General features: G+C 36.8%; 1 protein-coding gene across 1 annotated transcript in view; it reads right to left on the bottom strand.

Moving 5' to 3' along the window:
• TP63 (tumor protein p63) overlaps nt 1–27706 on the bottom strand; it is a 264983-nt gene that overhangs the window by 88563 nt on the left and 148714 nt on the right. Inside the window, 1 exon segment of the mRNA XM_033213045.1 lies at nt 106–360. Coding sequence (XP_033068936.1) covers nt 106–360 — 255 coding nt within the window.

Here is a 27706-nt window from a genome sequence, read left to right as displayed (position 1 = left end):
CATTGAACGTGGAATCGCTAAACTGGAAAGGGGGAGAAATCCCTGCGATGTGGTGAAGCCCGTCCTTGGACTGGGGTCAGGCATGTGCGTGCCCGCTGCTCTTACCGTCCAGGTGGCCGACTTGGCGGTGCTCGACTGCTGGAAGGACACGTCGAAACTGTGCGGGCCTGGGTAGTCGGTGTTGGAGGGGATGGCGGGTGATGGCGAGAGGGCATCGAAGGTGGAGCTGGGCTGCGCATAGGGCGAGGGCGCCGTGACGCTGTTCTGCGCGTGGTCTGTGTTATAGGGACTGGTGGACGAGGAGCCGTTCTGAATCTGCTGGTCCATGCTGTTCAAGAGCCCCAGGTTCGTGTACTGTGGCTGCAAGGACACCCAGAAACCCCAATATTAGCCGTTGAAGCCACAGATCATTGCTCCAAAAAAGGCATCCATGGGTGAATGCATTCTACAGAGATGGACCTCAGGTCGGAAACACTTCACATTCAAAGTAAAACCGTTGATTTTTGACAAACAGAGAAAACAAGCAAAGTCTGAGCATGTGTGTGTGTGTAATGGCTTTTCCAGATCACTCAGCTCTGTGTGCTGCCTCTGGAGACTGACTTCCTAAAGAGCATTTGAAAGTAGAGTATATGCTTATTCACAAACTAGGCAAAACGTTCCCAGTGCTCAGTAGCTACTTAGGAAGTCTTTAAATGAATACCGCCTGTTATTCCATTTTGAGGTTGTTGGGGGGTTGTGGGGGGAATGTTACACAAAATGAGAAAGACCACTTGGTAGGTATGTTCCAGAGGGGATTTAAGTGTTAAATTGTTGCATAGGGGGCAAAATCAAATGACCTTCGAATTATCTCTTAGTCTTACAATTCTACATTCTGTCCCAGAGTACCAATAGTGTATCACCCAGCCCCCTAAGGACTGGTTTCACAAAGCCTGGAGGATCATGCGTAGCAGGGTTAGAGAGACCCAACTGTGTATTTTAAAAAGTAGCATGCTAGTAAATCATCCAAACTGGTCTAATTTTTTTTATTTGTTCTTTCATTTTCTTAATAGAAATTTATTCTTTTCTAGAGTAGAACATTTGTAAGAGAAATACCAACTAGTTATGAAGAAAATTCTATGCTCAATGTAATTCAAAAATACATTAGCTCATGTATTTCCTTCTGCCAGATGTTTTTATGTCTTCTATGTGAATGGGCCCAAGCACAGAGTGAAAGTACTCAAGAACATATTTATGAAAGAGTAAGTTAATTTTGCCTCAGTTTACTGTATAGAAAACTTTACTGTATTACTATCAGAGAGGTAAAGCCTTTGGCCTAGCATCCGCTAACACAATGACTGGGGCGTTCGGAGCTGAATCTTCTGGTTCAGAGTTCAGGGCTCTGCCCATGCCATCAAAACTGTCAGCCTGAGTAGGCAAATCAGCCTATCGTCATTTCTAAACCTGAGCCAAAATGAACAGAAGGAGCAACCAGCTTATGGTACAGTTGTTTTTCCTTTGTAAAACCTTCCAACACATAGAAATCTTGTTTCATCAATCTAATGAACGAGAAAAAAAAAAAAACAAAAGCAAGATTAAGGCAGTCCTATTCATACATATTTTATAAAGGAAATAGGCCTAGCTCTTCAATTGAAATGTAACTGAGAGTCCCAGATTAAGTAAAACTATAGAGAAGAACAAACTTACAAAGAAATAGGAGATAGCCTTATCTTTTTTAACATTTCAAACTTTTAATTATTTTATTAATTAATAATATTATTATTATTTTCACAGGGGGAGGAGAAGTAGGCTCTGCCATTCCATTCAGTCCGGGAAGCATTTGTCTAAATATTACTAGTCGCATGCCCATTCCATTACATTCATGCATTCGCATTCCACTGCCAAATGCCATGTCCCCATTTGCTCTTCAAATAACTATTAATCTCTTTACACTTATCCCCATGCTGACAGGAGCAGCTGTTTGTCTCGCCTTGTCTCCGCTCTGACTTCTATAGCTGCTATCCACTGCTTATCCACCATCTTCGGCTTTCTCTCCCGGTGAGTATGGCCAAACTGCAGGTAAGACAACTAGGGGACAAAAAATAAAACCTGATCCCATATAAATGGTCCCCACCCCGGCTGAACTACAGTTCTTAGGTATCCAAGCCTGAGGCAACAGCCTGGGAAGGGGATTGAGAAGATACTCTTTGTGTTGAAGTTAAGGGTCAGTATACAAAGCACTCCTGAACGTCCTGTAGGAATCAGATAATGCTTCCAAAGGCACGTGCCTCCCTATAGCAGTACAATTAGGGAGGCAGCCGTCCCTGACAAAAAGGACAAAGAAACTCACAGCACTTTCTCGCAGGCAGTAAAATGCCTGTTGGGCCACCCCCTTCCCTCCTGCTTCTAGCTGCACAGAAGGAACCCCAGCTAATTGTGGGCTTGGATGAGAACAAAGACGCATGGGCCCCTTGATTTTTGTTTTTTAACCCAAAATAAATGAAGAAAAAAGTTTTGGGACCACACTTTAAAAGCCAGTGAGCAAACACTCTTCAATTCAACAAGGACTTAAAAAAAGGGAAAATTCCATGTAAGGGGCAAAAAAAAAAAAAAAAAAATGTTGTGCTTCTGTTCTTGATTGAGTGGGTTCTGAACAGCAGGAGATCCATGTCCAGGGTGGTTTGGAGAAGGCCCCTATCCCCAAGGGTGTAGCAGGAAAATGTCCTTGACTTGGTGAACTTGGTCTGCCTCTGAGCTGCCTGAGGAACCTGTGTTTCGAGCCAGGGTTTTTGGCCTTAAGGCAACATTTCCTCAGTCTCCCTTTGCAGTTCAAAGTATACGGTGACTCTGCTGCAATATATTTCTTTCTTCAAATCCTGCCATTGTTTTGTTGACCAACAATGAACGGGACCTCAAAATAAGCCATGCTACTTTGCACACTAACTGGCTTTCCTTCCTATTTCTCCTTGTGGGTGGGCCTGGACAAGGCTGGTTCAGGCTGAAGGCCTCCCAGGCTGTTCTTCCACTGTCCTGAAACAGTGTTTGGTGCCATATAATGCCAGGGGTAAACAAGCCTGATTTAGGCACTGCTTTATCCTAGGGCTTCACCGGTGAAATTAATAAAACTTACCTGAGCAACTTGAAAGTTGGTTCCCAGAAAATACATTTCTGGTTTATAAATCTCCTGTTATGCTCATATAACATTAATAATTATCTGTCTTTGATGATGTGTTTAAACTGAACAGCAGAAAATAAAAAGGTCATACTTTCTGGGAAATTTTAAAGGAAGAAATCATTTTTAATGAGATGAAAATGTTTTAATGAATAAAAAAAGCTAATGACAATTTTGAAAAAGGGTTTAGGGTTTAGGCTGTATATTGCTATATGATTTCTTAAGTAAACTGATTTTATGGATATTAAGAAAAAGAAAGGGAAAATTCCATTTACTGAGGAGTCACAAAAGTGTCCTTTGGAATGAAAGTAAGACTGAACAATTGAGAAGCAACAAAGAAGCAGAAACTATATTTCAAACATCATTAATAGCACTGTGGGTACTGATGGGTCTACTTTTTTTTTTTTTTTAAGATGGAGTCTCGCTCTGTCGCCCAGGTTGGAGTGCAGTGGCATGATCTCGGCTCACTGCAACCTCCACCTCCCGGGTTCACGCCATTCTCCTGCCTCAGCCTCCTGAGTAGCTGGGACTACAGGTGCCTGCCACCATGCTCGGCTAATTTTTTGTATTTTTAGTAGAGATGGGGTTTCACCGTGTTAGCCAGGATGGTCTTGATCTCCTGATCTCGTGATCTGCCCACCTCGGCCTCCCAAAGTGTTGGGATTACAGGCGTGAGCCACCGCGCCCGGCCTAACCTCCTGTTTAGGCCTGATGGGTCTATTTTTAAGTGTCATAGTTTTAAATTATATACAGTTCCAGGTGAGATTTTGTACATAAGAACAAGATCTGTTACCAATGCTAAATCCTCAAATAATATAACATAAAAGTATATTTCTTAGGATTGATGAGAAACAGCCTACTACACAAAATAAAAGTGGGAAAACACATTTCAATTGAAACTCTTCTCAAGTAATACTTTACAGAAATATAAGCCAAGTAGTATACTCCATTGTCTTTTCCTGGAAAGCATACCACCGACACCACTAACTTTGAATGTTAGCTTAAAATGAACAGAAACAACAAGCCCACCAAAGTCAGAACTGAGTGCTTAGAAATCCATTTACATACTTTTCTTAGTTTATTAAAAATCAATAAATCATAAGCCTGCCATTAGTTCTTCAGAAGTTAATTTTTAAAATATCTAAAGAAAATATTCTTATTTACTTATTCCTTTGATTTAAAGAAAGATCGCCTGTGTTAACAGGGTACAATTGGAGGCCAAGGTTGGGCCATTATAGCCAAGAAGAACAAGTGTTACCCAGACGGGTCCAGTAAAACAATTTGTAGTGCTCAGTGCAAGATGAAAATGCAGAACCACTTGTTCATAGGTTAAGAATTTCAAAATGATGATAGCAAAGCATTAAACAAAGAATGGTGCTTTTCTAAGATAGGGCCCTGTGTGACCAATTGCAGTTTTTGTGCCCATGAAGCTGTACCAGGTCAAGTGAATAATATCTATCCCTTATTTTCTATCACAGCAAATCTGGTGGGGTAAAGGGAGCAGTACCTGTTGCCTTATTTACTGCCAACAGTTCCATAACAGAGGAGAGAAATGTGTATTATACTGGGATGTTAATGAAATGCTTATTGACCATGACAAGTCAAAGAGTCAGTCTCAGAGATTAGAACATGACATTTTCAGATCAGCCATAAAAATGGCCCTTGGAAGAAGTCCATAGAGCCCCCATGTCCCATATGCATGTGTCTCTTAGGAAACAAAAGTTATTGGTATACTTGAAGTGAAATAGGAAGTAGGTTCTCCCCTTCTAAACACAAGGTATCTTGATTTTGGAATAACCTTAACATACTCTGCAGACACTCAAATAATGAGTGAATGGAAAACAACTTCTGTGATATCTACTGTGAACCTTCTAAAGTAAAATAAACAATTTCCTGTGATTCCAAACAGATGCTTCATTTCCTATAAAATAACTTTGAAATAGAAGACTCACTGCTTGGACCCTGGAAAAGTTATTTGTAGTTATGATATATTCAGGTTCCTCACAAACTAGCTGATCTGACCACAGAAAGGATGAAGTACACCTTGGTCACAGGGACTTGACATATTCCATGCGATCACAGAACACCCTGAGGGCATTCGGAAACATACAGCTTGCATGTAGATATAAGGATACCCAGGAGCTGAATCTCAAACTGTTTTCACCCTGAAGAAACAAAACTGTGTCTCTATATATTGCTATAGCTCAATAATAAATTTTGTATAAAAGTATTTAACATCAAAAAGGGATTCCAATGAAGCCATTTGACCAGTGCAATAGAAATAGGGATTTTCCTGTAGCTTGTGTTTTTGAAAATCTCTCTCCACCAATTTAGCTATCAAATATGTATATTATTTTCTTTGAGATGGAGTTTCGCTCTTGTTGCCCAGGCTGGAGTGCCTTGGCTCACCACAACCTCCGCCTCCCAGGTTCAAGAGATTCTCCTCCCTCAGCCTCCCAAGTAGCTAGGATTACAGGCAGGTGTCACCACGTCTGGGTAATTCTGTATTTTTAGTAGATATATGATTTCTCCATGTTGGTCAGGCTGATCTCGAACTCCCGACCTCAGGTGATCCACCTGCCTCGGCCTCCCAAGGTGTTGGGATTACAGGTGTGAGCCACCGCACCTGGCCAAGAGAATTTTTAAAAACATTCTCGGCCGGGCGCGGTGGCTCAAGCCTGTAATCCCAGCACTTTGGGAGGCCGAGACGGGTGGATCACAAGGTCAGGAGATGGAGACCATCCTGGCTAACACGGTGAAACCCCGTCTCTACTAAAAAATACAAAAAACTAGCCGGGCGAGGTGGCGGCGCCTGTGGTTCCAGCTACTCGGGAGGCTGAGGCAGGAGAATGGCGTAAACCCGGGAGGCGGAGCTTGCAGTGAGCCGAGATCCGGCCACTGCACTCCAGCCTGGGCGACTGAGCGAGACTCTGTCTCAAAAACAAAACAAAACAAAACAAAACAAAACAAAATTCTCTTTTTCAGATATTACTATGTATAATAGTAAATTTATGACACTATAGAAACGATAGCCAACACTATATAGTAAGAGATTATTAAAAAATGGGATAGGGACCAAATCAGAGATAGAAGAGATTACTGTTGGGATGTATAATCATAATTTATCTCAATTCAACCTGATGTTTGTTACAAGATACAACAGCATTCCCAAATTTCACTTGGAAGAAATTGTATTTATAATCCATGAGTGACTGTTAGATGAGACTAGGGGATTGAACATGCTTCAGTACTCCTTACACTCCTGTACGGATCTTAGTAATGCAAAAGAACTCTGAACTTAGACTTGTTTACATGGAGTTTAAGTCCCAACACTGCCACGAGTGTGCTGTGCACCCCTGGGCAAGGTAGCTGAACAACTTGTGGACCTTAGTTTACCATAATCCAAAGTCTATGTAAAATTGAGGAGACTGAATTTGAGGATTCGGTGAGAGGGAACTCCAGTTCTAACATTCTGTGACTTAATGGCCATCCTCAACTGTGAAGCTACGTTAAAACAATGCTATAAGGCTGCTTTGGAAACAGTTTTCTAAGGTAACTGTTCTCTCTCTATACAGATGTCCCTGGCCAAACTTAGAAATCTGAAACATTTTAGGCAGCACATACAGTTTCCTCGGCTGATAACCACTTTTCACCTGAGGCTTCATGGAGGTGCTTTTATGAACATTCTACAGCCCCTCATGGGTAAAGAAAACAGCTTTACTTCATGACCCTGGCTTTAAAAGCATTCATTCAATTATACTTTAGCAGAGAGTACTGCATTTCCATCCCCAAATATCAGCAGGATAGTGACTTTTCAACAAGCACTGCCTAAGGGAGACATACTTGTCATTTTTTCGTCTTCTGCCACCTGCCCCACCTCAGAGAATGATGGTTTCTTTTATGCTAGAATTAAACACAATTGACTTACAGTGTTCTACTCCAGGTTAAGAAAAGGTATTGGTATAAAAATGTCAAGTTAAAACAGCATCTTTCCAACTAAAGAATTTATTTAGCATCACGTTTTTCTCAAACCCAGATTTTATTAGGTATAAAATATTTCACTCATTTTGATTTCTAAAATTATTCTAAAAAGTGAATACTTAAATATATACTCATACATTACAAAGAACAAAATATAAGAATAAAGTATTTAAGCACACCTAAAACTATCAAGACTGTGAGCAGAGAGTTTACTAGATGTCCTGTGTTCTGACACAAAGTGTCAGGACTCCTTTAAGCACCAAGATTCCATGATGTAAGAGAAAGAGCTCTAGAAGCCCCAACAGCAGGTGAGGCAAATAAATACAAAGTTGGCTGATCAGGTGGACAATAATGTCAACAAACATTAGACACAGCATTTGAAAAGACAGGAAGTGTGAAAGGTATTAAAGTTAAAACTTGATCCAAATGCAGCTAAATTAACATGTGTAGAACTCAATTAAGAAAAATAAACTTTTAAATTCTATTTTTTTAGTACATACTCCTATAATAATCATGACAAATCAACAAAATAAAAGTCAGAAGGCATCTCAATTCTGAAAGAATTAATATCATTTTATGTCAAAGAAGTATTAAACTAAGCAGAAAGCAGGATAGAATTTTAATATTTAATATTTTTTAATTCTGGTATTAGGGAATATTCAGAATTTCAGTTTATTCGAAGTGAATCAAAATAGGTTTGAAGAGATTTTCAATCTATAGCAATCAATATGTTTTAGTAACTCTATATAGCAGATGTGGTAATATTCAAAGAAGAAAGTACATAGTAATAAAATTCTTCAATGAACGTTAACCCATCTTTATATTAAGCATTCCATACTGCCTTTAGAAGTTCAGCAGTAATGCATACTTGGTTTTGAAAGTGAGCTTAAAAATATTTTTAAAATAATGTTGGTAGTATATTTGTCTAGTTCTTATCCTAAATTGTGACTTAAAACAATGGGGTGATTAAATGTGATTAACATTTCATCACAGAAAATAAGCTTTAGTTACCATGACATGAAACTGAAGACATATCAATTTCAGTAAAGTAATGGTGATTATCAGGAGTAAAAAAATGAAATAAAAATAAATTTTAAAACTCTGAAATCTACTTATCATCCATCTTCCATCCCCTCTATAAAAGAATAGGAGTTATTACTTCTACTATTATTAATTCTCTTACTGAGTTCTAATTATGTGTCTCAGAGTGTTCAATTGCTTTGCATGGTTTTACTTATTTCTCATGAGATACATGGCATTAATATCTATGTTTTATAGATGAGGAAACTGAAGTTCCACAAGATTAAGTAACTTGCCCAAGGTAGTGAGAAGAACCTGGATGTAAAACCAGTAAATCTGGCTCCAGAACCCGCTTTCCTAAGTAGCTTTCATTCTGATTGCAGGTAAATAGGAATCGCTCACATTTCTGCCTGGAATTTTAATCTAAAAGTTACAATCAAGAAAGGCACACCTCTTTTATTTGCTTTTTTTTTTTTTTCACTCATTGAAGACAGGATATAAAAAGTTTCCCCCTTCTTAGTCAGAATGGGTATAATTGCAAAGGGTCAGAGACCCAACTCCTTGTAGCTACCGCTTGAAAGCCATTGCAAATCTGATCTTGTCACTCTGAAGCTTAAATTCCTTGAGCAGCTCCCTATTCTCCTAGAATAAAGGCCTCAGGTCTTTAACGTGGCCTGTGAGGCACTATTTGAAACTCTGCTTTGGCCAAATAGAACTTTCTTCATTTTGTTAAAGGCTTACTCCTTCAGTCCTCAAGTCTTTTGCACATGCCAGCTGTTTTCCAATTCACTGTTCAACCTTTAGCTCAAATATCATCTCCCAGAAGTCTTCTTTGACTGTTCAGATTATTCTCTTTCGTTCCACATCTTCCTCGCACTTTCCCTTTGTATCATATAATCATAATAGAAATTAACTATATGTATAAACTTTTAAAAAATGTTAGTCTTCTCTGCTAGGCAATAAGTTAATGAGAGAATATATCTGGCTTATTTAGTACTGAACCCCCAATACCTGGGATAATGCTGAAACATAATAGATGCTCAGGAAATAGTTCCTGAAAGAATAAATGCAAAACATTTCAAAATAAAAATTACTTGCAGAAAGTATCTCTTTTATTCTAATGCAACTAAGCATTTGTTTTATCCTGAAGTAAGTCTGTGTCCAAATTTGATTCATTTCTTTATATGCTACTGTCAGACAAATGTTATAGTGCATCGCTAAATAATCTCTATGATCTTTGCTTTTTGTTTAGCTTTGTCTTGGTAGGTGGGAATTGTGCTTTTAGCTTCAGCTTTTATGGGAACTAGTAGCAGAACAGCCAGTCCTGTCACTCACAATGCAATGAGTAATACTTGGTAGCTCACACCTAGCTGGGAAGTTTATTAATGAGCTTCTACTTCCTTAAAACAAACACATACACACTTTTGTGCCAAGGCAGTGTTTTCTAACCTGATGTTCTAGGTTTTGTTTCTAATGCATCTAGGTCAGCAATAAGAACCCATATCTTTGTGGTCATACAATTATTCACTTCCTACTGATGGTACACATGGCCAAATGCAGGTTGCTTTGAAAAGAAACCACCCCGAAACAAGCTTAGAGAAAGACATCTAGTTTCTGGTAGATAGGCCACAAAATTGGTCCCTCCCTGCCTAATTTCCATGATTTTATGCCCAGTTAGGCAGAGACTCAGTTTAGAAAAGAGCCATAATTAATAGTTTACAAATGTATGTTTAAGGAACTGAGATTATAGTTTATCAGACTTATAAATCCTTTCTTGCAAATAATGTAAATTTATGCTCCAATATAACAAACACTCAAAGGTTGAAACACTAGTTTTTATTTGCAACTGGAAAACCGAAGCTTGAAACAAGGAGTGTACTACTCAATCTTGTTAGTCTATAGGTATTCAAGTGGGGAACACTGTTTCATGAGTTCTAATTTGCTTCTGTTTGTCAAATTCTTTGCTGATTGCTGCTTTTTAAATTATATTTGAGATAATTAAAGTTCTTAGTGATTACTTTGCAATTAGATATGGTGACTTATATAACATTGGATTGTTCCTCTCAGCTGTCACTTCAACTGCAAAATAAAACTGAAGTTTTGAGCTATGCAGAAGATATGTCTTACTTTTGAAAAGACACTCATTCATTTTATTCTATTTATCCTATTACAAAAGATATGAGCATAAACAAAAAAGTTGGAATACCACGTTTAAGAGAAAAATTGCTTTGAGATTTCTCAGACATCCTTTAGTGATAACACTATAGAGAATTAAAAGGAGAGAGCGTTTGCAAATCATCAAGCTTATTCACCCAGATCAAACTACCTCCATCTCTGGTGAGGACAGAGAGACCTGCAGGGGATAAGCTGAATCAAGGGAACAGTGCAGACGCAAGGAAACACTTTTAAAGAGGGCCTGCAAAGCAAGATAAAAATCTAATTTTTTTAAATCAAACACATTCTCTGTCCTTATGAGTAATCAATTATATGAAAGCAGCACATACTTTACAGTAATTACTTGATACTGTACAAGTCATCTGCCCTGTCTTTTAAAAACTTGTTATTTAAAAGATAATGGAAATAATATCGGGCTTATTAAAACAAATAAACAAACAACATGACTTGCAAGATGTAAAGGAAAACGATACAATTTGGTTACCTGCAGAACATAGAGATAGAAGAGGGTTGTATAATATGTGGGCTCGCTTTATTTGTGTGCAAAAGTCAATTACAAACAGCCTTTTAAGTATATACAATACACCATATATTCCTAGGTGAAGATATCTCTTCAAGCGACAGCAACAGATGCATGTTCTCATCACATTCAGGGAACGTTATTGAGTGGCCCTGTAGGGGATACAGAGATAAGCGTAACACATCCTCTACTCTCCCAGGGTCTTCAGTCAAAGGATAGGGAGGAAGGATCTGGTGCACACGGAGAGCAATGAGGAAGAAACAGAGTCAAAGAGTTCAGAGGATGGACGTGTTATCCTGAATGGGGGAATCTGAGAACTTTTTCAGGGTGAAGTTTCTCCCCAGCCCGGCTTAATGACTGGAAAGGATTTGACCTGGAGAGAAATATTTGGGGGTGAGGTATTGGAGCGAAGTACGAAGGCAGAAAAGCCCTCTTCTCTGAAATTGTACCATTTTGATTTTTAGCCTTTCAAGCATTTGGGGATTGTCTGTTGAAATAATTTCCCAGGCCTAAGGCTTATGAAGAGCTTTCTGCCTCATCCAGTATTACTGTTTCTCTTCATGTGTGTCTTGTGGAGTCCTCAACCTCAGTCTGTGGCGGAGTCTCACACGGTCTATTTAAAAGTAATCATGCCATTCCCCAAACATCTGATGTTGCCCTTTGAGAGGGGTAATGGTTTTCCTTTTAATTCTGATTCCATCAATAGAGTGACACTAATCCAGACTGATTTGAGTAAACAGGGCATATTCCCCATTGTCTCTGTGATCTGAGAAAGAATAAACCTGAGAAAGATCACTGGCTGGATTGGAAACGGCCCCTTTGGGTGTTTTGCGCAAGCTTAAAAGGAAAAAGAAAATGCCTGTACAGAGTTCTTTCCAAGGCAAGCTCACTTCGGGGGTGGTAATTCTCATAGGGGTATTATACTAAACTGCACCTATTAGTGGCTTTAGCACCAATAAGAAAGTAGAACTATTTCTTTTGTAGTGTTTCCAGCATAGCTGACAAGAGTGTTTCATAAATTTCCGCCTCTGGCAACACACCACAGCTTGACTCAAAATTCCCTCTTTCAGCTTGTATAAGGAAATCTTTTTGCCATTTAAGAAATACAGACAAGATGCAATTCAGATTACAAGTTTTGCATGAAATATCAATTTATGTTACACACACATTCACTAACATTCCAAAAATGTTTTATTCTTGCCAGTTATTCCCTCACCTAGAACCAACATGTGCTCTATCTTAACCCCAGTCACTGAATTTTAAATTGACAGGTGAACATTATCTGGTGAAGCCATCTCAGCTCGAATCCATACAAGCATCCATTTGTACTTTGTCTTTGAAAAAGAAACATTAACAATTTAAAAATCAGAATATATAAAGTTAGTCCATATCAAACATGAAATCAACCAACTTAGAAATAAGAAATTTATAATTTTTGTTTTGCAGAAAATGGAAAAGAATAGTTTTTGAATAGTATAGGTGCTATATTCTCAGACCAACTAAGGACATCAACTGTGGGGAAGTATAAAGTAAGACTTTTGAAAAGATTTTACAGACACTTCATAGAACTACTTATTTCTTTTAAGGAGGTTGTATTTAGTGGAACCTCACTGTTTCCCCTAATGTCTGTAGGACAATCATATGCTAACATTCAATGCTTTCAAATTCTACTTTATGGAAGTGGAGGATTGGGTTGCTTAAAAAAGAGAAAGAAAGGAGTACAAGCTTAGATGTCTCCTCATTTATCTTGAAGCCCAGTTCTCCTCTTATCCACTCCCTTTGGCTTTAAATCAAGTCACTGATTCACCCCTTCCTCTTGCCATGGCTTACCCTCACCTGCCCTATTATTATCTCTTCAATTGCCCACATGGTCTTCTTGGGTGAGATGAAAGTGATGAAGGAGGCTGTGGAAAGGGAGAATATTAATGTGTGGAACAGACGCGTCTTCTCCCAATATTTATCTTCACATATTACATCTTACGTACGTATCCTTGTCCCAAAGTCAAATTAAAAAATTTTATGGCAAAGATAGTATCTTAAATTTTTGCTGTTTTTACTTGGTGCGGTTGGTTTTTAAATGGGATATTCACATTTCCTTCTGCTCTGTTATTTATTTCCCAGCTGGGATTCTCATTTTGAATAAATGTCTTATATTCAGCTTCAGGATTACTATTTGCATTTAGAGCAGTGACCAGGGAAAAGACTTCTGGTCCTATTTCTAAGACGACTATTTAATAAGTAAAATCAACTCATAATAAACATAGCAAGTCAGTTTGAATTTTGTTCCTAGCTTTGATTAGTTTTAAAATGTCATTACTAAGTCCCTATAAATGATAAGATACCATATCTGTCTCTGTAGAAGTCTAAGGAATGGGAAAAGGTCATTCTCAACTTTTCAGCCCAAGGAATCGTTCAGGCTCATTTTCTTTCCCTTCCTGCAAGATGTCACTCATCATCCCTAGAGTGTGTCAAGTTTTGCATCTCAAATTCTGAACAATGGTCACACTTTTAAAACACACATAGGTTTCCGCTTTTAGTGAGATCAATATTCCAATTAACTTTTGTTGCTATTTCGACAAAAGCGTTCCATTTTGACATAAATAGTAAATACATATCAGTGTTTAAATACATTTTCTTTTTAAATCAATATACTATGTTCCTTCATCTTGTCTGGCACAGTCCTCCCTTGTATTTTTATTAATTTTATTCCCTCTAATTAGAATGTCTTTGCTCCCCTCACTCCTCATCTGAATTTCAGTTCTCAAACCATATAAAATGTTACCTTTATCATAAACAGTTTAAGCTCTATTTCACTCTTTTAAAACTTGGGCTATCTTGGTTACACTGGAGTCATTTATGAACCCCTCATATACTCCCTAAGACTGTGAATTCACTGAGGTTAGAAGCTGTGAATTACTAATTTCTTCTTTCTTCACAGTGCCTATCACAGTGACTATTAGTAGTTTTCAGTAACTGTTGGATTGGAAGGAAGTGCTTCGTTTAGTGGGGGAAATAATCAAAATGGTTTGTGGTTGGTACTTCAAAATCATTGTATCTGGCTTACAGCCAAGTTTATACTACTTTTTCATTTTAGGGTGGAGTGTTAGGGTGTGGAAGAGAACGAAATAAGGAATGGGGTCTTTACAGAGTGATTATGTAATTTATCTTCTAAATGGGACAGTTTTGAAAGTGAAAAGGTGTGCTATTAGTAATTATGCTAGAATAGCAGGCATAAATAAAGACAAACCAAGACCAATATTTCCCAATTTGTCTATGGCAGGGACCATAGTTATTATAAAGAGCACTGGGCAGAAAATACACAGGTTGTATGAGACTTTAGAAACAATCCATTTGTATCCTTCCAAAGGTTCCAGAGAAGTGATAGATATTTCTGCAAAACAGGCAGCCAATGTGCAATGCAGAGAAATGCATTTTGATACTGCTAGGCAGCCTCAAGCAAAGCCATTTATTCTCCCTGTGCTCTCTAGTAGAGCTCCAATTACACAATTACACCATTCCTCTGTTCAAAATCCTTCCATGGCTTGTCATTGTCACTATAATAAATGTACTCTCCTCTCAGTGTTATGGTCATCTCTGAGCCACTCTATCTTGCATTTCCAACTTTATTTCCTGATTGTCTCATAATTTCAATTGCATTTGAACTATTTGATGCTTCTGAGTGTATCAACATTCACTCCTCACCCCCCTTCCCTTTGTTGATGCTTATTTCTTCACCTAAAATCCTCCTTCCTTCTTTTATTTCTAGAACTTGGAAATTTTGATCTATCTTTGCAAGTGCAGCTTCATCTTACATATGCATGTAGATTTTCTTGACACTCCTACATCACGGGCTCTCTTTCCCTTTGATGCTTGATATTATCTTGCTCACACACTTAAAAATCTCTCCTGTATTATAATTGCATCCATATTAGACTCATTCCCCCAATGAACTATAATCTTCTTAGTGTAGGAATTGTTTAATTATTTTTAGATCCTGTGTACCGTTTTACATATAACTGATGCTCAGTAACATTTTTTTAAGAGTTGGTCAGTTCTCCTTCTAACCTGTTTCTCTTTCTCAATACTACTTTTCATGAATATTGACAATGTAGAACTTAATCAAAAAGTATAAGTAAAAATTATAAAATGTTTAGAGAGGTGGCCCATTAATAAGCCACATTTCACTATTTTCTTGGGCCCATAAATTGCGTCCTTAAGATTAGGAATAAGATTTAAAACTTAACTTTTGAATCAAATGTTTCACTTTGACACTTGAATCCATTCTCTTCCAGACCCAAAATGTAGTACTCTATTGGATACCATTCGTAGGTTCCACTAAATTGGCACTGGGCAATAATGCTATATTAGTCATCTGACGTTTTCCTCAACATACATCTAAAGAAAATTGAGTGCCCACTTGGGTTTAACAATTTTTTATCTTCAAAATAGTAAAACTTACAAACTGTGGAAATCATCAAGTTGTTTTCCACAGAAGTATCTTTTTGTTACCTGTATTCATTCTATTTGTTGACATAAAACAATTAGAAATTTAAAAATATTCAACAGGAGAAAAAAGTTGTACTAGGAAGGAAGGATTTTTACCTGTGTCCCTCTGTTCTACCAGCTCAGATTCCACCCAAAGCAATCATATGCACATCAAAGAAAACCAGGGTGTATTTGTGGTAACATATTTCTCAACTGTTTGATCCAAATTCCTTTTTAAAATCTCATGACATTAGATATATACTCCCTTTATAGGCAGAATGTAGAATCTAAATTCTGTACATAGTCATTGAGGAATGTTTTAGCAAGTCTGCATTCAGAAAATGTATGTGTAATGAAAAAGAAACCATTTTTTGGTTGCTCTAGAAAATCTAGACATCCATTGATGCTTTCTGTTGTACCTGTGACATCCTGTTGAGAATCACTGCTCTTCTAAAAAGTAAAACAAACCAAACATGGTTTTCCTTATCGAGGTAAAGGATAAGTGATTTATTATCTCAAAATCATTTTTTTCCAGTAGTACTGAAGGAAGGTATGATGTGCGATCTGTGATCTAAGATGTCTTTCTCCTAGTTCCCTCTGGGCTCGAGGACAACCAACTGTAAAACAAGTAGTGCAATCTATGGCCACAGCATGGAGTAAGGAATATGACGTGGCAGACATGAATTAAACCTGCAGCTTCTGCTTCTCACCCACTGTGCTTTCTCCTATGATACTAAATAGCTCAGAAGCACAACATGGGGCAGCTTAATACATTTATTAACTATCAACAGAAAACTCACACCCATATCTTTTAAATGGTTGAGTCAGTAGAAATAGCACTAGGGGCCAGGCGCGGTGGCTCACGCCTGTAATCCCAGCACTTTGGGAGGCCGAGACGGGCAGATCACGAGGTCAGGAGATGGAGACCATCCTGGCTAATACGGTGAAACCCCATCTCTGCTAAAAAAAATACAAAAAACTAGCCGGGCGCGGTGGCGGCGCCTGTAATCCCAGCTACTCGGGAGGCTGAGGCAGGAGAACGGCGGGAACCCGGGAGGCGGAGCTTGCAGTGAGCCGAGATCGCGCCACCGCACTCCAGCCTGGGCAACAGAAAGAGACTCCGTCTCAAAAAAAAAAAAAAAAAAAAAAAAATAATAATAGTACTAGGACAGGAAAGATGTTTTTTCCTAGACCAAGCAGACACAGAAGTCAATTAAGTGAGAATGACCTGGGCTACAGGGAGTTTACACTGCTGCCTCCACACTTTTTTTCTTGCATTCAACTGGCTTTGTACAACAGTTCTTCATGGAAACTTTTTTGGAGCACCTCCTATGAATCATCCCATCTCTCCTGGGTATTAAAAAGAAAGTGGCTGAGTAAAGGGAACACGATCATATACATACAGCTCTCTCAACTACAGAAAGAAAAATCATTAACCCTCATTTGTAAAATGAGGTGTTTCTGTATGCGAACCTTGGTTTCCCATTTAGTTCTAAAATACTGTAACCCATTTACCAAAGTGTCTTTCCTTCATCATGTAACACCCCGGATGAGAAATTTTAGTAAATATCTCTTTCTAAGAAGGAGTTTCAGATCCTCCCACTCACACATACACATACACACACTTACACACACAGCCCTGTTTTGTTTTGTTTTTCCAGAAAGTTGAAGTTAAAACTTGGTCTTAACCAAGTTTTGGTTGTGAAGAAGTTCCTTTCTTTTGACCCTCTCTATCTCTAAGTCTGAGACCATTCCCAGAGGCTCTGTCTTTCCTAGCCTGGCACTGGGGAGTGGAGCTTGCTTGCGGACTCTCCACTGTACCCAAGGGTAGAGCCTTCAGCCTTGCCTGTTATATCCTGCTCATGGTCTCCTCCCTTCTGGAACCTTTTCTATTAATTAGCAGCACCCCCAAATCCAGATCTGCTAGGGGCTGGGGAAGAATTCAAAAGTTATAGAAAAAGCAGTAGAGAAGGAACAGTGTTCTTATATCGTTTTTGAGTTACCAATTCAAAGAAATTGCTAGCAAATTACTATACATTTATTTGAAGTCAAAGAATAGGTTACAGTTTTTAAATAATTTTCACTCTTACAGAACGTTTTATGCCTTTTTCATTTTTAATCTATCCAGTGTTTAACAATTCTTGTGTGATAACAGTAGATTGCTTTTTCTGTATGGACAGTTACTAATACACATAAATCCCCACACATTATAACTTTTATATTAAATTTATGGTTCTCAGAGCCATGTGGTCCCAGGCATTTCATATACTCAGATGTAGCACTGAATTTTTACAGAGGACTCGATATGAAAGCATAATCCTGTACAGAAAGAAAGCTGTTTGTACGTAATAGAATGGAAGTCAAGCTATGAAATTATGAACTAATACATGCACTGGTGGAAGGATATGAAAGTCATGTAGGCAATATGCAAAAAGACATAGAAAGGTAGGGAAGTGCAGCCATGTTTTCTCACAGATATTTTTTGTCGCACTTAGCGGCATTCCAATAGAAAACAGACAAGTGATGCCTTTTGTAGCTCTTGATTACATATTTACCTGAAGTTTTGAAAAACTAAAACCTGTGTACAAAACTATTTTCTTTCATAAGCATGCCATATTCTCACATACAACACGACTCTTTTGCCTCCATAAAAGGAAACAATTTCTACAAATATCCTCTAATCACAACATTAGTGCAATTGCTTTCTTTCACAACATTATATTTAGCTTAAAAATAATCATTTCTTGCCACTTTACATCAACCTTGTGCTTCACTTAGAGATATCAATGAACAGACTTTTGCTTCTCCCATTTGATTTACAAGATCCTAGGTGCCTTATAAATACTGTGTGTGAAATAGTTCATGAATAAAGACAGACAAACTCAGGTATGACATGATGGACGGATCATTTTCTGAATGATTAAAACTGGACAAAATTGGATCCAATAGAATCAAGAAGATCTTAAAAGCTCCTTCTATTTAAAAACAAATTGGTAACATTTTAAGCTAACTTTCAATATTACAGCAAAACAAGAAACTCAAGTTTTTCTACCGAGGACAAGCAAGCCTGCTTGAACGTTTTAAAGAAAAATAGGCACTTCCTTTTCCTTCTTTAGATAACTCGCTATTTCCCCTGTTGTATTTACACAGTTCAGGAGTCTAGACAATAGTGTGGTCAATACGATAGCACAGGCCTGCTTAGCAGCCCTCTGCTCCACTCTTCCTCTTGCGGTCTGCACCGGAATACTATGCATTTTGTTTTGATTTTTAAGGAGCTCAATTTGAGTACTCTAGTCCACTTTTCCAAGCACTCACCTGCAAGCATTTTTATCTGAAACACCGAACTCTCTCTCCACAACACCCCCCACCCAATCTGATTAGTGTCAACACAGCTGCCCATTCTGAGGAATGTAAACTAATATTGTTGTTAGACCTCCCTCAACCTTAGGAAACTTCCTCAAAGCCTTACAGTCTCTTCAGGATTTTTTTTTATCCCTTTGCACAGGTTTAAATACCTAAGACAAACTTGCTGAGAAGAGATCAGAAATGCAAATAATCAATCCCTTCAATAAAATCCTGTATGCTATAATACACATTTACACGCATGCATGTATAAATATTTAACAACGCATCCCTCCAAAGTAACTTTATTTGTCATCACACGTGAAAGTACAAGTCACCCTCCAGACGACAGAAATGTTATTACAGTCCCTTCTGGATTTAGGTGGGTCTCTGGATTGACAGACTTAAAAATGAAGATGGCTTTCAAAAATCTCACCTGATTATTTTGAAAAAAGCTTCATTTGCTTTTAGGATGAAGTCTGGAAATAGACCTATGCTAAGAAGTTAAGACACAGTCAACTTGTTTTTCTTACTGGTACGTGAATACCCATGATAGGATTCATTGCAATGTATCCAGCAGAGTGTAATCTGCTGAGTCTGTTTTTATAAAAAGTGACTTTATAAAATCCTGAACGTTAGTTTTTCAAATACATGTCATCCAGATTTTTTTTCTTTTTCATCTTCTCCTACTGCTTCATCTCCTACTTAATAATAATAATAAAAAAAAAATCTTACAGCCACCACAGAAAACATTAACCAAGAAAAGGAGATTCCTACATACAATTTGCAAAACATTACATTGGGTGACCGAGAACCACAAATATGTAAGTCTTTTAAAAAATAATAAAAATTAAAAAGCACCTCTAAATGGAGTGCTAAAATCTAAAATCCTTACCTCACTAAATTGAGTCTGGGCATTGTTTTCCAGGTACAACATGTTAGCTGTAAGATTGATCAATGCTGCTGTCCTCTCTTCTGGCTCCAGGATTTTGCCAACCCCCCCACCCCCTCTGAGACCCTTACGATATGAATCTACTAAGAAGATAACAGAACTCAAGTCCCTCTCTCTCTTTCTCTCTCTGTACATAATTTAAGGTTTCCTAATATATACCCAACTATAGGCATGAGGAGGCGGGACTCTTCTCTTTACCTGTCCAATCCATCAACTTCCACCTGGACTCCTCCACTCCAATGGAGTGAGGCCTCTCCCATCTCATTAAGTAGTTAGAATTCCTTATCACCAATCTTTAAAAGAAAAAGAAAGAAAGAAAGAAAAAAAACCCAGGAGACAGACAGGTAAAACTTTCCCTGTCTCTTTCATAAGAAAGTGCACTCTCTTTTAAAAACAAAACAAATCTCCCCAAACAAACCGCACCACCACCACCACGATTTACAGAAGGCATTTCAGAAAGTTATTTTACTCTTTGCAACTGAAAAGTAAACTTCAGGAAAACTTTTAGAAGGCTTCTTTTTTTAAATCTAGATTTGAGGTTTCAAGAATGAATACACCAAGTTAGAAATTAGGAGAGAGAACTCAAATCCACTGTTACATTTAATCAATATAAAAAAATCAAAACCCACTGCCTGATAGCTAAAGAGTATTTAACTTATTTTCCCCAGAGAAATGCCAGAGGTCTCATATCAAGCAATGACAAAATAAGCTATGCGATTTTTTTGAGCATGTTTCAATAACAATTTAAACTACCGGTCCCGTTAACTTATAAAAACAAGCAAACATCCATATTACGTACAGGAATTAGGAATCCTGATAAATATGTCTTTTTTTTTTTTTTTTACAAAACCCTTATATATTTGAATATTTCTTTTCTCTATTTTATTGTACCCAGTTTATAATAATATCTTTGCTTGTGAATAGGTAATAAAAATGATTACAGCACATGATGCATCTATGTAAATGATGAGTAGAATAAGTATTAAAGCATAAGATAGCAATTCTCTTTTGTCTTAAAAATACATTTACCTAACTACATACCAACATTCATGCAGAATCTGGCCTTGGTTTGAAGATTTGGTGGAGATGAGATGCACCCTGATGGTTATCATGTGATTCATTAAAATACTCTCTTTACTGCTATTTGTAATTCAGTTAGATTGATTTCTCCACATCATCCTACAACCCCCACTCAGGAACCCAATGTCCTCTATTTTGCTTGAAAAGTTGTAAGTGGTAAAGACAACTATAAGTGAATATTGTGATTTCTTCTAAAATTTAGAAGACACAAAATTTAGAAGAGAATTGGAAGCCAGAAGAGACTAGAACATACATTTCAGAAACAAAGTTTGCAAATATGTTCACGACTTTCGATTTGCCTCCCCTTTACTTCTACTTTTGCATCCATAAAATGTATGCACTTGAAGGATGATATGGTCATGGGCTGATATATAGGACCCATAGGTTTCTGGTAATAATGCATCCTTCTTTTATAAACAGAAACCAAAAAACTCCCATAATATAATTTTATCTTGAGTATGCAAGAATATGACAGTACTCTGTAACACTATAAATTTATATCAGACAGAACATTCATTTCTTCACACGTACATTGGGAAGAATGATCTCTCTTTCTACCTACAATTAATCAAATGAGCACTGCCTATGAGGCCAAAAAAAAAAAAACAAAAAAACAAAAAAACAAAAAAACCTGCTTACAAAATACAGTATAATTATTTGTACAATGTATTTAAATTCTACACCTACTGACAGTTTAAGAGTCAATAGCAGAAAGCAGATGGTTGCTCCCTTAAAGGTGTGCATGATTCCTGTGGCCCAAAAACTTGGATGATCCTGAAAATCATCCAGGGTGCTTTTTAAAAACAGATTTCTGGACGTGGCCCCAGATCTCCTGAATCAGGCTCTGCAGGGCTACAGCCCCAACAACTGGATTTTATACAGCTTGCTAGGCAGTTCTGTATGAGTTATGCTTGGGAATCAATGATCTAGAGGAAATGATGTTAGCACAACTGCCTACAAAAGTCATTATTGAATTGTTTTTTACACTAATGGGATCATGTAGCCATTTGAATACCCAAATCTAAGGCTCAAGGTCTCAAGTATTGATATCCACTAAAAATGTAAACAACTTCATCTTTCACGAAGTCAAAAGATTCCCAGCAAGATTTGATGGATGGAAAAGTCAGATTCCTTTCACGTGCCACCTCAGCTATCGGCATGAATTCAGATACGGTCTCTAACATATCTACAAAGATTCTGGACAAAATCTAAGACAATATATCCACTGTGGCTACTTGAGAGCTTTGAGTATTTTGGAAGAAAAGAACACTGGACTGGGAGTTAGGAGATAGGAGCTCTCTGCCCTTGGGGCAAGTTACTTAACCACTCTGGATTCAGATTCCTCATTTGTGAAATGAGGGGCAGAGCTAAATGATTTCTAAAGACCATTACAAAGATAAGAGCCTGTTTTTGTCCAGAATCAGGGAAGTGATTTAGAGGATATTCATCTTATTTTACTTGGATATTTATTTGTCCCTCAATTTGCTCATCTCCATATTGTACAAATGAAGTAGTCAAATTGCACAGCTACTTAAGATACTTAAATGACATAAAGAAAAAGGAACAATATATTGGTGGAAAATCCGTATTTTTTGCTTTAAGGTATCCTCACAATGAAAAATTAGCTAATGGTTCATGTAGATTTGAACTCAGCACAAACATTTTCACAAAAGAGCTAATAAAAGTACATCTGATGTTTGATTTCAGAATTAGTGTGAATAGCTGACGTAAATACCATGCATTGATTTAAGCAGGTTACAGAGCAGTAACAATTCTCTGCACTCAATAAACAACAATGCTTTATACGTGGATCTCAAAGGTTTAGTAACATGCATTAATTTTCCTAACCACCTAGTGGTGTAGGCTAGTATTATTATCTACATTTTTCAGATAAACAAACAAATTCAAGGATTTTAAGTGAATGCCCCAAGTCCTCACTAGTTAGAACAACTCTAGTTAGAGCTCTTGCCTTTTCTCAGGCACTTCCTCAGACTCCTTAAAGCTGCACGGTCTCAGAATTAGGGGTCAGCACTGCCCCCTGGGTAAAAATGCCAGTGCTGTGAACCCACAGCTTTGGGAATAGAAGTCCAAGATGTCAGATCGAAGCATATGCTTTCCAGAAGTAACAAAATGCTAACATTTTGATGAATATCCTTTTCTAACATCCAACTTTTTATTATAAGTGCTATATTTTCCTGTGTTTGTGTGTGTATTTGTGCATGCATGTATGTGTGTGTGTTTAGGTATGTCTGGTCTTTCAAACTTGCATACAGTATTACAGTTTGCTTTTTGGTGTAGGAAAATTCTAATTTTTCCATAGTCAACTTTACTATTTTTTCTTTGATGACTTATTGTGTTTCAGACGTAGTTTGAAAGGCCCTTCCCAGTCCAATGTAAAATTTTGCAACCACATTACAGTATTATGAGTTTTGAATGTTTTCACATGCAAATCTTTTAACTTTCCAGAATATATGTCTGTATGAAAAACAAAGGAAAATCTACTCTCGCCCATTGAAAACTGATCTTTATTATCTATTGAATATTTTTTCTCAGATTTGAAATGCCATTTTCATAAAATACCAATGTCAATGGCTCCATTTGACATCTCTATGTGAAAAAGTCAAATAGTTATATTGTATTTTTTTGGTTTGTTTGTTGCATTTTTATTTTTTATTTTTTTCCTGATTTACAATCCATGGTTGTTTGATTCCATGAATACAGAACTAGCAGGTACAGGGGGCTGATAATCCTTCTATGTTTTAATAAGAAATCCACCTGAATGCGGCCGTGCGCAGTGGCTCACACTTGTAATCCCAGCACTTTGGGAGACCAAGGCAGGCGGATGACAAAGTCAGGAGATTGAGACCATCCTGGCCAACACAGTGAGATCCTGTCTCTACTAAAAAAAATAGAAAAAATTAGCCAGGCATGGTGGCAGGTGCCTGTAGTCCCAGCTACTTGGGAGGTGGAGGCAGGAGAATGGCGTGAACTCAGGAGGCGGAGGTTGCAATGAGCCAAGATCGCGCCACTGCACTCCAGCCTGGGCAACAGGGCGATACTCCATCTCAAAAAAAAAAAAAAAAAAACACATATATACACACATATGTATCTATGTATCTATGTATATATACACATGTGTGTATACATATAGATACATATGCATATACATATATACACATACATATATACATATGCTTATGCATATATACATATACACATATGCTTACACATATATACATATACCTACATATACCTATACCTATATGTATGTATAGGTATATGTATATATGTGTAAGCATATGTGTATATGTATATATATATGTGTGTGTGTGTGTGTATATATACACCTGAATGTTGAATGAGGGCAAAAAAGGAATATACAGCAATGTCTCCACTTTCTCTCCTCCCTGCTAGAGCTCCCTCACTATCAATTCACCTTTCCTAAAGGGCAACTCTGATCACGTCCCTCCTCAGGGTGTCCCAGTGCCAACAGGACCAAACAAATTATTTACAATGGCATTCAAGGCCTTTTCAAATCTGGCCCCAAACTACCGTTTCAGCTTCACTTTCCTTATAATCCACTCTGCTTAGCAAACGTGGACCCCAGCTGGCTATTTTTGTCCTGTTCAATCTGGTCCCTGAGCTTGGAATGCCTTCATTTGCTTTCCTGATATATTCAAATACTTTCAGATTCTTTAAACAATTTCTCTAAATTTCTCTAAATCCCTAAAGTTAAATCTTCTCTTATTTTATATGAATATAAATAAAAGCAGTAATAAAATTCTACCTTTTAATGCAAAAAGTTGTATACTTAACTGTCTCCTCAACAAGATTTTGAAGTTTTTGAAGTCAGAATACATTTATGTTCATCAGGTCACATTTAGTACTCCAAAAGCTCGATGAGTATTAGCTCAATTAAACAGTTCTATAATTCTATAAGAGAGAACTAGAAAGTAGAAGAGTATTTACCCAAAGCATTTATTATAAGACAGACACAGAGAGATGTCTTTTTACAGAGAGATGCCTTTTCATCTTGTAAAAATCAAAGCATAGCATCTAATTAAAATAGAAGAGAGAAAAAATATTGCTTTCAATTCAACCTCAGTATCTCAAGCCCTCAATAATTATTTGTGAAAAGGAAAAGTTGTCAGCATGAAAAACCTGTAATAGTCAAGAAAGGTTGGGGTTTTTAGAGCATGTGTGAAAGCTAAGAAATCGTGGGGCTTTCCAAGCTGCTGCAAAACAAAACCAATGAGATCTTTTTGATATCAGCTACCATTAATTTGAAGGATGATCTACAAAACACACTGAGTAACTTTTAAAGTTCTAATACTGTGTGAATTAAGTGTTTACCTCCCTCTCCTGCCTCAGATAGGTGATAAGAATTAGCATTTGAGGAAGCTACTAAAGGCCACTAAATTAGTTCAACAAATCAATTTTTAGTCTGAGGCTAAGTTCCAAAACAAGATATTAGATCTCATCCATTTGAGGATGACCAGCTAAGTTCTGAAAAATGGGTAAGTCTTATAGGCATAGAAGGGGAGATGAGTTCTGTCTTAAATCTTACAGTGTATTCTAGATTTAATTTTTTATTTGTAGACATGTTCAAGTAAATGATAAAATGGTAGACAGAATTTAGATTCTCTACCATTTTTATGGTTAAGGTACTCAAAGCACTTTACATATAACAAACTCATTTAATTCTCATAAAATTATTCCTTAGATACTATGTTCATTGCTATTTTACAGATGAAGACACTGAAGTGCAGAGAGATATTAAACGATGGAATTGAGATCTGAATCTGTGTATTTTGAGACTGGAAAACACTGTGCTTCATGGCTAAATTACATCTTCATATTTACTTTTCCCCCTTACTCCTGTATTTATCCTTCTTCAATGTCACCTATGTCCTACAGTTCATTTGCCATATAGCCAATGCTATGATTTTAATAACAACAGTATTTTACCACTTACCTGGATTTAGATAGTGCCTTACAGTTCAAGTAAATAGATGTACAAATGTACAGAGATAAGATAATCTCTCCTCATATTGTTTCACATTATGGATTTAAAATTTTTAGATTACAAAAATAGTGTGAAATTTAGAAGAAAAAAGTAAAATACAGATAAAAAATGAAAGTCAACTGTAAGTGCAACTCTCATAATTACATTAAAAGTTTCTATGGTCTTCCTCCTATGTTTATGTATGTAAACAAGATTGAGATCATACGCAATATAATTTTTTTAGTTATCATAATATTTTGAGTATTTTCCCCTGTTAAGTATTCCTACAACTAAAAGTACTGGGTCAAATGTTATGGACTTAAGTCACTTCATGGGTATAGTATCAAGTTATTTTCCAGAAAGATTGCAACAAATTACATTTGAGTGAGGCTATTACAGCACTGAGCGGATTATCTTTTCCAACTTTATAAATAAAAAGATATTTTATTTTCATATTAATTCCCTTTATTGCTAGTGATATTACATGTGTTTCAATATGTTCATTAGCCCTCTGCATTTCTCCTTTAAATGGTGTTAATGTATTTTGCCTTATTCCCAATCCCTGCTCCATTGAAGTAGTGTCTCCTTTATTAATAAAGTTTAACCCTTTAATAGATATATCAAATATTTCCAAATTGCTTTTCTTTTTAGTATTTTATACACTAAAATAAAAACTATTTTATTATATAAAACTGACTTCTTTAGGATTTTAAAAATACATGTATTTGTGTAGATTACAAATATGTTGCTGAAAATACAGAAAATACACAACGGATGGAATAAATTGCAGTCATTTATCCTAGAAACTACAGGTAGACACCATTAGCATTTTGGTTTATTCTCTTCCAGAGATACATATGACACATAAGTATGTGTTTTACCAGCTGTACACATACTCAATACTAAAGATATATTTTGTTAAATATGTACATATGTATCTGTGTATACAGATGCATATACCTACTTTTTGAAATTAATCTGCTAAAATGAGTACATTCTCAGGTCATTAAATGCATTATATTAAATTAAATTTTAAAATTAAAAAAATTAAATTGCTACATAGTTACTGAATTAATTTAGCTATTTCCAACTAATTGGGAATTCAATTTGCTTCCATTTTTCTTTACCACTATAATCATAAAGCAAAAATTATTACACTATTTATTAAAGTACACTACCATAAGCAAATTATTCAATTAAAAGACAAAAATATTTTAAAGCCCGATAGATACATTAATTTCCAAACAGGATACCGGTTTATGTGTAGGCCAACAATGCATTACAGAGCTTACCTCACTACAACACTAGTACAAGCACTAGCAGCTACTATTATTTAAAATATTTAAAAAAATATCTTAGAGTAAAAACTCATCAACAAAATTAAGTTCCTCCTATTGCTATTATATGTTATTCATTAAAATAAACATACTCATCTGTACTCCCACTGACTGGTCTACTTTGGAAAGAGAAGGTCTTAAATCAAACTACATTGTGTTTGAATAGTGATGTGTTGAGTTTCTTTGAACCTTCATCTCTAAAAGCAAAATATCACCTCACATTATAACATTTAACTTCCCTAATCAGCCCTATGGCACTATTTAGTTTATGACAGATTCCAAATAAATGTCAGTATCTTGTATTGTTGTATTTATCAATATGTGTATTTCTGAAGATGGCTACTAAATATCTCCTATAAATTCTTGTTTTTTAAAGCACTGGCTTGTCTTATGTTTGAATAGACTGATTAAAACTATATATTTCAGTCCCTGGCCCTCCTACTTACTGCCACATCCTCCATACAGCTGCCACCATGGCAAATGGTCATAGACGCAGTCAATTGCCGGCAAGGAACAGTGGAAAGAACTCTGGAATCAACATCAGGAAACCTGGGCTTTGGGTTTCACCTATTTGATTTTGAGTTTGTCTCTTTTCTGAATGGATAATGAATAAGTATTCACTCAAGTTCATTGCATAACACATCACTTTTCCTTCTGATTC

Source organism: Trachypithecus francoisi, unplaced genomic scaffold, assembly GCF_009764315.1.
Source record: "Trachypithecus francoisi isolate TF-2019V2 unplaced genomic scaffold, Tfra_2.0 Lachesis_group0, whole genome shotgun sequence".
NCBI classification, from domain to species: domain Eukaryota; kingdom Metazoa; phylum Chordata; class Mammalia; order Primates; family Cercopithecidae; genus Trachypithecus; species Trachypithecus francoisi.
Note: the sequence above shows the minus strand (reverse complement) of the source record. Positions and strands in the feature narration are given on the sequence as shown.